Below are 12141 nucleotides of genomic sequence, written 5' to 3'. Positions count from 1 at the left end.
GTGGCACATAATAGGCACCATTCAAGCATGGCCGATGCCAGTGTCACCTGACTGGAACCCATGCCGGTGGCACATAAAAGGCACCATTCAAGCATGGCCGATGCCAGTGTCACCTGACTGGCTCCCGTGCCTGTCGAACATAAAAAGCACCCACTACAGTCTTGGAGTGGTTGGCGTTAGGAAGGCCATCCAGCTGTAGAAACCTTGCCAAATCAGATTGGGGCCTGGTGCAGCCTCCTGGCTTGCCAGTCCTCAGTCAAACCGTCCAACTCATGCCAGCATGGAAAGCAGACAGTAAATGACAATGATGATGATGATGATATTTGACAGAGAGTAATCAGAATGTTAAAGGGTTAACAATAGTAACAGCAACAACAACAACATTTTGGCACAAGGCTAGCAATTTTAGAAGAAAGGACTTGATTACATTAACCACAGTATTCAAATGGTGTTTCATTTTATCATTTCCCCGTTTTCCCCCCAAAATGACAAAAGTTAAAGTTACTCAGCAGGATTAGAACTCAGACTGCAAAGAGTTAATACAAGTACTACAAAGCATTTTTTGCAACTCTTTCCCAGTTCTGTCCAGCTATCCCCCTGTCATCATCCCGAGTCCAAAAAAGGTATGTCTCTGCAGAGAAAATGGAGACTGAGATACAAGAGTCCCAGACAGACAGAATTTTGCGTTTATTATTATTATTATTAAACACACATGGACTTCCACACAGTTTCCATCTACCAAATGCAGTCACAAGGTTTTGGTTGGCCCAGGGACTATAGTAAAAGACACTTTCCCAAGGTGCCATACAGTGGGACTGAACCCCAAACCCTGTGGTCGGGAAGCGAATCTCTTCAGCTCACAGCCACAGCTGCACCTTTCAGACATGAAAAGAAGAAGAAACAAAAGACTTACCCCAATTCAACAGCCTTTGAGAATTCTTCATCAAACAGGATGTCGTAGATGGTCGAGAATGGTTTATCCCCTGGATGGATACCAACCACCGTCCCCCTCAAGCTAAATGGCAGAGACCCTAGTCCTTTGCGGATGTTTATAATACGGTCAAACAACTTGTACTCCACATTAGAATCAGGTATAACATTGCTCACTGATGCGATGGGCTGCAATGGAAAATTATTTTTCATTAAAGCAGAGTCTAAAACATTGGTTCTTAACCTTTTGTTTTGTAGTCAACCCACCCCTTTAAGTAGTTGTTATGCCCAGCACCCACCTAAGTGACAAAGTCAGGTTTCACAACTATACAGACTTAACATGGATGATAATTTATAAGTTATATTCTGAAAATGGATTCTATAAGCTTCTTTTAACAATGAAATGATAAAAAAATTAATGAAGATAGAAGTTGTAAATACACTTTATTCATTGCAAATTAATGACCTCCCTGTGCTTGAGGAAATCTCATTTTATTTTAACAGCCATTATTAGTTTTATCATGTGTAATATAATCACTTTTACAAACGAGTGTTACAAGATTCCTGATGTGAAAAGCCATTTGTTGAAACAGATATTGTTTTATTTCAGGATGGTTGTTTTTTTTGTGTGTGTGTTTTATTTGACAAAAAAAACAAAAAGACCAACCCAAAATATAGCAATAATATAATTATTACCATAGGTAAAATTTAGCAGGTTAATTATGCTACCTCACTGCCCCCTAAAGCCAAATCTTTTCTCTGACGTGCCCCTTGGAGGGGCGGTACCATCCATGTTGAGAACCTCTGCACAGTAAAATGATGCAGGATTTGGCTGATGCCAGTGCCGCCTGACTGGCTCCCTGCGCTGGTGGCATGCAATAAGCACCATCCAAACATGGTCAATGCCAGCCCTCACTGCCTCGATTGGACCCTGTGCAGGTAGCATGTAAAAAGCACCATCCAAAATTGGCCAATGCCAGTGCCGCCTAACTGGCTCCCATGTCGGTGGCACGTAAAAAGCACCCACTACACTCTCAGAGTGGTTGGCAGTAGGAAGAGCATCCAGCTGTAGAAACCTTGCCAGATCAGATTGGAGCCTGGTGCAGCCTCCTGGCTTGCCAGTCCCCAGTCAAACCGTCCAACCCATGCTAGCATGGAAAGCAGACATTAAACAATGATGATGATGATGATGTCTAAAGTCACAAGGCCTGAAATTTTGGGGGAGGGGACTAGTCAATTACATCAACCCCAGTATTTCACTGGTATTTAATTTATCGAGCTCAAAAGGATGAAAGGCAAAGTTGAACTCAGCGGAATTTGAACCCAGACTGTAGCGATGGGCAAAATACTGCCAAGCATTTCATCCAGCATGCTAATGATTCTGCCAGCTTAATTAATGTTAATAATAATAATAATAATAATAATAATAATAATAATAATCCTTTCTATTATAAGCACAAGGCCTGAAATTTTGTGAGAGGTGTTAAGCTGATTACATCTCCCTGCCAGAACTCAACTGGTGCTTGTCTTATTGATCCAGAAAGAATGAACGACAAAGTCGACTTCAGTGGGATTTGAACTCAGAATGTAAAGAGCAGGAAGAAATGCTTAATATCATTAATAATAATAATTCTTTGGAGCACAAAGCCTGAAATTTGATGGAAAAGAGCTACTTGATACATTGACCCCAGCATTCATATATCATTGCTATTATGTTAAACTGTCACATGTACAAATTTAGACAAATGCGTTTTTTTCCAATATTTAGTTTTGCTTGCAATAGCCAGCTCTTTTGGTCAAACTATTGTATCTCCAGTTGTTTCAGATGCCAAGATATGAAAAATTGTCAGAGTGTAGTACAACGGTCTTGCTATGGAATGGTGAAACTATTTTTTCGTTTTCTGAAATAGTAACATTTTGGACTTACGACACTTTTGCATAATAGCAACAATATGAATTTTATATATATATATATATATATATATATATATATATATATCAATCATCATCATCATCATTTAGTGTCTGTTGTCCATGCTGGTATGGGTTGGACAGTTTGACCAGGGCTGCTAAGCTGGGGAACTGTACCAGAGTCCAGTCTACTTTGGCATAGTTTCTATGGCTGGATGCCCTTCCTAACACGAACCACTCCACGAGTGTAATGGCTGCTTTTACATGCTACTGGCACGGGTGCCATTTGTGCGACACCAGTATCTGCCACGACTGCAATTTTACTTGGCTGGGAGGGTCTTCTCAAGCACAACATAATGCCAAATGTCTTAGTTGTTGCCTCCAGGAGGCCCAACACTGGAAAGGAGCTTTTCACGTGCCACTGGCATCAGCCATTTTGCCTCTGTAAGGCCCAACACTCGAAAGGTGCATTTTCTGTGCCACCAACACAGGTGCCAATTACATAATACCAGTATCAGTCACGACTACGATTTCACTTGTCTTGACATGTCTTCTCAAGCACAACATATCGCCAAAGATCTCAGTCACTATATGTGTGTGTGTGTGTGTAGCTTTATGTCTGTGTTTATTCCCCCACCCCAACACTAGTTGTTAAATGGTTGGGTGGGGGAATAAACAGTTCAGAAAAAAAAGAGGCCAATAGAATAAGTACCAAGCTTTAAAAAAATAAGAACTGGGCCAAATCCAACGACTGGCACCCATGCAAACCTCTCCTTCATTGGACACTAAACTCTGCTTGTGAAGACCTGTTGGGGTAAGTGAAATCGTAATTGAACCATACTCGATGACTGGCACCTGTGCCAGTGGAGTACTAACAGCACTACAGCCCCAGGATGACCAAAATATTTATGAGTGTATTTCATAGATAGAAACTGAAAGAAGCCCGTCATATATACATATATATCATGATCGTTTTATGTCCATTTTCCATGCTGGCATGGGTTGGACAGTTTGACAGGAGGCTGGAAGACTACCCCAGGCTACTGTGTCAGTTTTGGCAGGGTTTTACAGCTGGATGCCCTTCCTAACACCAATCACCCAGCAGAATGGGACTTGGTGTTTTTTACATGGTACCAGCAAAAGTGAGGTCAGTTTTGTGTTGAAAAGTGATGAAACTAACCAGCTTATGAAATTATCCAGTAGGTAATTAAGCAGAATTAACTGTATTTGGATTTAAAATTTCCAGTCTGTTAAAGTCTGTCATACCGGCCATGATGAAATACCACAAGGTATAGAAAATACGTATTCGCCTTTATATATTTAATCCTTTATATTGAACACTCAATATTTCATCTATTCAATAAGACATATTCCATATATTCAATAAGACATTCATAGTACCATCCATTTTTATTTTATATTATATATTGTATATTATATTATATATTGTATATTCCATATTCTATATCCCACATTGGTTTTGCAGGAATATAAATAAAACATAAAAAACAGACAGTGTTGGAACTCTTTTAAACAAAATAATATATTCCTCTATACACAATCATACAAAACCCCTTTTTTGTATTTATTTTTACTCGCATATATATATATATATATATGTATATATATATATATATATATATACACATAAGGTGTGGCAGAAAGGTTGCCCCGATTTCAAAGGTGAAAAAACAAACAAACACATGAAGATGCATGGAAAAACTTTGTATTTCTATAAAGTACATTAAATGCCATTTTTTTTTTCCTTTTCAGGTAGTACCCACCATGGCCTGGAGTGGAGAGCATAATTTTTTCTTGTACCTCATGTGTTTTTTTTATTATTAACCTTTGAAAATCAGGGTAACCTTTCTGCCACACCCTGTATAATAAAAGCGACTTAATTGCAATTTACAAGCGAAAGGCAGAACGACAGACATCACTGGAGTGACTAAGGGTACAAGCAAGCACCAGCATTGCTGGAAATAACAGCCAAAACAACTTTTAGCCATGATAAAGCACTTATCTTATGACTGACAAGAGAGGCAAGCTCCCTACAGCACCCAGGGCATAGCAAGATCACCAGTGATTTCACGTCTATATTAATGCTCATCAGTGGCTCTTACCCAGCTGCCTAGGGTTAAAATGGTTCATCAGGTCAGTTTATAAGAGTTACTGTAGAAACCTCACGCTGATTTCATAAATGGTAAAAGTGAAAATAATAAATAATAAGGGTGGCTTATTTGCAATTTACAACCCATAGATATATAGATATACCTGTTTGTCTATCTTGACAATGCATGATAGCTGTAAAGGAGTGTCACTGTCACACAAGCAGTGATATCTATTTCCAATCTTCCATGAAAACATGTCCGGCCACTGAGGAGAAATATTTACTTTCCTTGGCAACAGAAAGAGCAACCGGCTACAAACAATTCACCTCAACCAATTCCGTCTGACCCATGCTAGCATGGAAAAGCAGATGTTAAGACAATGACGATCGCAACAATGAAGATAGAGGGAGCAAAGTGTAGAAATGGTGGAAGTTAGTCTCAAAGACCAGAAGAATGGCACTGACAAATGGTAAGAAGGTGCACTGGACAGACTTGTCCTCAAAAGGTAACCATGGAGATCAAAATTTTAAAAATTAATGAAATAAAATGTAAATTACCTTAAATAAATTGTCTGGTTTCACTGTTTGTTGAACAGTCTTTACATTTTTGTTGATGTCCTGGAATAAAGAGGGGTATATAGTTATGTGTGTGGGTGTGTATATACATATGTGTATGTATGTATATATGTGGAATTAAAAGGTTCTGATGAAAGATGAAAGGAAGGGTCTGTAGGAGTTGTGTGAGAGCTGCAATGCTGTATGGGAGTGAGACATGGCATCCGAGGGAGAGAGAGACGGCAATTTTGAGAAGGACCGAGAGAGTAATGTGTGGGGTGAAGCTGTTTGATAAGAGGAGGACTGAGGTCTTGATGGGGATGCTGGGGGCTGGAGGAATCAGTGGAACGGCTGGCAAGGGCGAATGGAGTGTGGTGGTATGGGCATGTGTTGAGGAGGGATGAGTGGCATGTTCTGAGGAGGGTGCCTGAGTTTGAGGTGAATGGACAGCGAAAGCGAGGTAGGCCGAGGAAAAGGTGGAGGGGACAGGTGGAGGAGGAGATTGGGAGGGTTAGCTTGAGGAGGGAGGACGCCTAAAACCGGGCGAGATGGTGTGAGGGCAGTTGCTATGGCATTGAGGTAGATCCAGCCACCCCTGTTAATGGGGACAAAACCCAGATTTAAAACATAGGGTGATGATATATATGCATGTGTATGTATATTATTATACGTGATGCGTGTGTGTGTGTGTGTGTGTGTGTGTGTATGCATGTGGAATAAGAAGGGGTACATATTTATGTGTGTGGGTGTGTATATACATATTCTTTTACTTGTTTCAATCATTTGACTGGGGCCATGCTGGAGCATTGCTTTTAGTTGAAGAAATCAACCTCTGGACTTACTCTTTGTAAACCTGGTACTTATTCTATCGGTCTCTTCTGCCAAAGTGCTAAGTTATGGGGGACGTAAACATACCAACACTGGTTGTCAAGCAACCGGGGAAGGACAAATATAGACACAAAGATACACATATACTGGTGGTACTGGCATCGGCCACAGTCCCGATCTCACTTGGCTTGCCAGGTCTTCTCAAGCACAGCATATCTCCAAAGGTCTCGGTTGCTTGTCATAGCCTCTGTGAGGCCCAACGTTTAAAGGTCATGCTTCATCACCTCAATCCCATGTCTTCCTGGCTCTACCTGTCCTCATCCATATGCATCACATGACCATACCAGTGCAGTCGTCTCTCTTGCACACCACATCTGATACTTCTGATGTCCAACTTTTCTCTCAGAGCGCTTATACTCTGTCGTGCATCCACACTGACATTACAAATCCAGCAGAGCATACTAGCTTCATTTCTTTCAAGCCTACATATGTCCTCAACAGTCACAGCCCATGTTTCCTTGCCATATAGCATGGCTGTTCACACACAGGCATCATACAGTATACTTTCACTCTGAGCAAGAGGCCCTTTGTTACCAGCAGAGGTAGGAGCTTTCTGAACTTTGCCCAGGCTATGCTGATTCTAGCAGCTACGCCTCTCAGAGCATCCACTCCCACCCTCACCATACTGATAGCATCCCTGTACATGGCTTGTACATCCCTCACTAACCACTCATATATCCTTAGTTTCTGCATTGACTACCAGATAAGGGATCGGGGGACCCTGTCAAAGGCTTTCTCCGTGTCAACGAAAGCCAGGTACAGAGGTTTATCCTTGGCTAGGTATTTCTCCTGCAGCTGTCTTCCCAGAAATATAGCATCAGTGGTGCTTTTCCCAGGCACGAACCCAAACTGCATCTCATCTAAACTGACTCTCTCTCTAATTAGTTGGGATATGACCCTCTCCGTGACTTTCATCACCTGATCCAACAACTTGATACCTCTGTAATTATTTGTATCTAAAGCGTCACCTTTACCTTTATAGCAGTTGACTATGGTGCTGCTACACCAGTCACTGGGTATGACTCCTTCGTGTATCACCTGGTTGACTATGCGGGTGACTAGACTACAGCTTAGACCCATGCTTATATATATATATGTATGCGTGTGTGTGTGTAGAATAAAAAGGAGGTATATATATGTATGTGTGTGTGTGTGTATGTGTAGGTATATGTGTGTGTGTGTACCTATTGATGACAGGGATATATCAGATAGATGAATTAGACAAACACATCTTAAAACAATGGCAATGATGATGAACAGGTAAAATGTGTTTGAGGTCTATGAAGAAGGAAAGAAAAGAAGAAAAAAAACTAAACTAAAACAACAACAAACAAAAAAAAACATCAACAAAACAACAAAGAGACAGATAAAAACAAGCGTTGTATCCTCACCGGCAACTTTCTCACTACATTTGCAATGGCTTCGACAACCCCTTCATTGAGCACCATAGAACCACTTTTCAGAAGTTTAATATTATGGCATGGTAAAGTCTTTATAAAATCTAACACGTTCTGAAGAGTGTACCTAAAACAAGACAAACACCAAAAGTTATATAACATTCTCTAGCAATTTTTTGTCAAAGGTGGTGCCCCAGCATGGCTGTAGTCCAGTGGCTGAAACAAAATTTTAAAAGATAAAGCCTGGCACTTTTTAAAAAATTCTCATTTCATCTTTTTTGTTGTTCATTTTTGACTGCTATTCTAACAATATCTAATGTTTCTGATGACCTGAAGAACTACAATGGATCAGAGTGGACTAAGAACTGAGCCCTGGTGAACCCCCAACTTGTATGCTAAATTCATTACAGTATTCAAGGCTGACCTTCACCTTACTGACAGCATCACTGTACATGGCTTGTACAGCTCTAACAAGCCACTCCTCTACTCCTAGCTTCCTTAGAGACCACCAGAGAGCAGGGAACCCAATCAAAAGCTTCCAGGTCGACGAAGGCTAAGAACAATGGTTTACTTTTGGCCAAATACTCTTCTAGGAAGATAGCACCTGTGGTACTTCTTCCAGGAAGAAAACCAAACTGCATCTCATCTAGTTTAATTCTATCCCTAATCAGTTGAGACAGAACTCTCTCTCTGTAACTTTCATCACCTGGTTCAGCAGTTTGATACCTCTGTAGTTGTTTCTATCTAAGGCATCACCTTTACCCTTGTAGCAGCTGACTATAACACAACTACACCAGTCTTTGGGGACGACACCTTCCTGAATAACCTGGTTAACTACACGAGTGACTAGGCCGTATCCCGTACCAGCTGATATTCTAATCATCTCAGCAGTGATACCCAATGGTCCAAGGGCTTTCCTAGTCTTCATATCCTTAATTCCCTTATCAATTATACTGCTATCAACACTGATGGATGGTCCCTCAATTGGTTTGATATTTGAAAGAGACTTCTTTTCCCAATCATTCTCCACATTTAATAACCTTTCATAATGGCATCTCCAAGCATCTTTCTTCTCTGAGTCACTAAGTACAAGCATACCATTATCCATTCACATACATTTCTCACCTACCGCGTCTCTATTCTCTCTGATACACTGCTTTGCAATCCTGGACACCTCATGCCTCTGATCCTCATGTCATAAGGCACATGCAAATCTCTTACCTTCAGCTACTCCTTTTGTTATATATACCTGACGCCTAGCTGCCCTTTTGGCTACCTGATATAATTCTCTGCTTCCACCTTTTTTCCAGTCTTTCCAAGCTTGTCTCCTTGGACCCAGCTGGGACTTGACCTAGCTGGGACTTTGCACCTACCACAGATTTGGTGAGAGGCACCCAGTAAATTGTTGGCATTGCGTCCATCTTTACGTTCTGAGTTCAAACTCCACCGAAGTCAACATTGCCTTTCATCCTTTCGGGGTCAATAAACTAAGTACCAGTGAAACACTGGGTTCGATGTAATCAACTAGTCCCCCACCCCTCAACATTTCATTACAGACAACTGAGAATTCTTTGAAAGAGATTTCCCTCTTAAAGTATTTATGTTTGTATTGAAAACAAAAACAAAACCCAAGTGACATTGACTTTGTTGAGAAACAAACACAGAGAGATGGGAATAATGTGGAAGTCATTACCTGAGGTTGCTGAAGACTTTGGTTTCCGGCAAAGCATCATGATATGAATGTCCCTGAGTTGAAATGATTTCAAAGAGTTCTGGAAACCTGTTGGAAAGATGTCAGGATGGATATGAGTATATGTGTTTGCGCATTCACATTAGATATGTCATTCTATGTCATAAAATGTGCACATAAAATATGCCCAATCTTTGCTGCTCTGCTAGGGGGTTGGTGTCGGGAAGGGCATCCAGCTGTAAAAATCTTGCCAAAACAGACACAGAGGTCTGGTGCTGGCTTCTGCCTGGCTGGCTCCTATCAAAGTGACCCACTCATGCCAGCATGGAAAGCGGATGTTAAACGATGATGATAACACACAAAAAAACCCCACAGAAATAATGTGCGCAAATACATATATCTAGAGGCAAATTGAAAATAAAAGCAAAAACAACAAAAGGATGTATGTAGTGAATATATTAGGTTGACACACACAGAGAAAGTTGAAGATGGAAAAAAAGAGGGGGAAGATGACACTTCGATCATGGCTCTTTGTCAGAAAGAGGGGAAAGGTCTGGAGAGGAGGAAAAATATAGTCGGAGAAAAGAATGTGTGATGTTACACAGATGAAGTGACTGGAAGGAAGGGCACCCAGCCATAGAAATCACGCCAAAACAGACACAAGAAACTGGTACAGTTCTCTGATTCTATAGGCACAGGCATGGCTGTGTGATAAGAACCTTGCTTCCCAACCACGTGGTTCCAGGTTCAGTACCACTGCATGGCACCTTGGGCAGAACCAACCAAAGCCTTGTAAGTGGATTTGGCAGATGGAAACTGAAAGAACTCTGTTGTATGTATATACACATACGCACACACACACGTGTGTCTCTTTGTGGTTCTGTATGTCCCCCCCACCACCAATTGACAACCAATGTTGGTACGTGTGTGCTCACGTAACTTAGCAGTTCAGCAAAACGGACTGATAGAATAAGTACCTGGCTGGGGTCGATTAGTTCGACCAAAATTCTTCAAAGCGGTGCCCCAGCATGGCCGCAGTCTAATGACTGAAACAAGTAAAAGGTAAACGATATGCTTTGAGTGATGAGGCTAAATTTACACTGAACTGCCACACCTGCTGGGCACCTGGGAATCTGCATATTGCAGAGGAACACCATACTAATTTACCAGGAGTATGGCATGGTTTATCAAAAGGATTTATTGATCCATTCTTTTGTGATCGTACCATTTATTTGAACTTGCTGCAACAGTCTGTCATGTCAAACATTCAAGAGAACTTTAAAAATGCAGAGTTTTATTTCCAGCAGGATGGGGCATCCTCACAGCACCGTAGTAATGTAAGAGGTTACCTTGATGAGATTTTGCTAAACAGGTGGATTGGAAGAAGGGGTTTGGTAGAATACCCTTTGCATTAATCAGACTTCACAACACAAAAGTTTATTTTACGGGGATAAATGATAAGCAAGCCCCCCCCCCCCAAAACTTTACTTACTTCTGCAAATATTGGTGAACACAGTCCAATGTCTTCTCGGAATAATGCCAGCAGTCTAACATAAATTTGGTGTAACCTGGCGCTTCACTTCTACGATGGATTTTCAAACCGAGGCCAATGTTGACTTTCTGCTCGTTTGATCCGTTGCGAGAGAGGCGCACAATGAACACCGACTCGGTAATGTGGGACAGGAAATAGTTACTGATGCCCAAACGCATGGCTGCATCGTTCGCTGAATAATACCGCTTCTCGTACAACTGTGAATAAGGAAAGGAAAATTAGAAAAGTAAGGATTAATTATCCATTCCACTTTAGGCAAAAGGCCTGCAATTTGAGGGGAAGGGGCTAGTCAATTACATCGACCCCAGTAAATCAACTGGTACTTATTTGATCAAAACCAAAAGGATGAAAAGCAAAGTCAACCTTGGTGAAATTTGAACTCAGAACGTAAAGATGGGCGAAATACCGCTAAGCATTCCACCTGGCGTACTAACAATTCTGATAGCTCACCACCTTAAAGTAAGGATTAATAATGATTTCTCAGTACAGGCCCAAGATAATAAATTTGAGAGTGGAGTAGAAGTCTAAAGTCAGAATTGCACCCTTAGCCACTACCGGCCACCAGTACTTGGCCTGTACTTTTTTCAACTCCCAGAAAGTCTTAAAATGATGAGGTGCAATATCAACCCCCAAGAGGGTTTTAATTCAAAAGAGGGAGGGAGAAAATGGTTATGTTTACGTCCGCATAACTTGGCCGTTCAACAAAAAAGACTGATAGAATAAATACTAGGCATAAAAAGAATAAGTCCTGGGTTGATTTCTTCAACTAAAAACCCTTTAAGGCGGTGCTCCAGCATGGCCACAGTCAAATGACTGAAGTAAAACAAGTAAAATAATGAAAGAATATCGTCAAAGTCTTGAAGCTACATGTGGATAAATAAGCATTATATTTGATAAATTAATCTGAATGTTAAAGAGTTAATCTCATATAAGAGTTATGGACTTCACAAGTTGTGGTGAAAGCAACCCAGCTGAAACTTGTAATTAAAATTGATACAGGGCAGACTCGTTAGTCCACACACTCAACCTCTGTAATAGTGGTGCAATAAAAGCAGCCCCTTAACCCTTTCGATACCAACCTGGCTGAAACTACCTCTGGCTCCGTATT

General features: G+C 41.0%; 1 protein-coding gene across 1 annotated transcript in view; it reads right to left on the bottom strand.

Moving 5' to 3' along the window:
- LOC106881569 (5'-3' exoribonuclease 1) overlaps nt 1-12141 on the bottom strand; it is a 75659-nt gene that overhangs the window by 6162 nt on the left and 57356 nt on the right. Inside the window, exons 23-27 of the mRNA XM_052976888.1 lie at nt 10974-11230; nt 9485-9571; nt 7786-7918; nt 5510-5569; nt 914-1119 (exon numbers count right to left, since the gene is read on the bottom strand). Of these exons, the coding sequence (XP_052832848.1) occupies nt 914-1119; nt 5510-5569; nt 7786-7918; nt 9485-9571; nt 10974-11230 (743 nt within the window). The remainder of the gene's footprint in view (nt 1-913; nt 1120-5509; nt 5570-7785; nt 7919-9484; nt 9572-10973; nt 11231-12141) is intronic.

Source organism: Octopus bimaculoides, chromosome 26, assembly GCF_001194135.2.
Source record: "Octopus bimaculoides isolate UCB-OBI-ISO-001 chromosome 26, ASM119413v2, whole genome shotgun sequence".
Taxonomy (NCBI): Eukaryota; Metazoa; Mollusca; class Cephalopoda; order Octopoda; family Octopodidae; genus Octopus; species Octopus bimaculoides.
The sequence above is the reverse complement of the archived record's forward strand: the minus strand, read 5'-3'. Positions and strand labels throughout refer to the sequence as shown.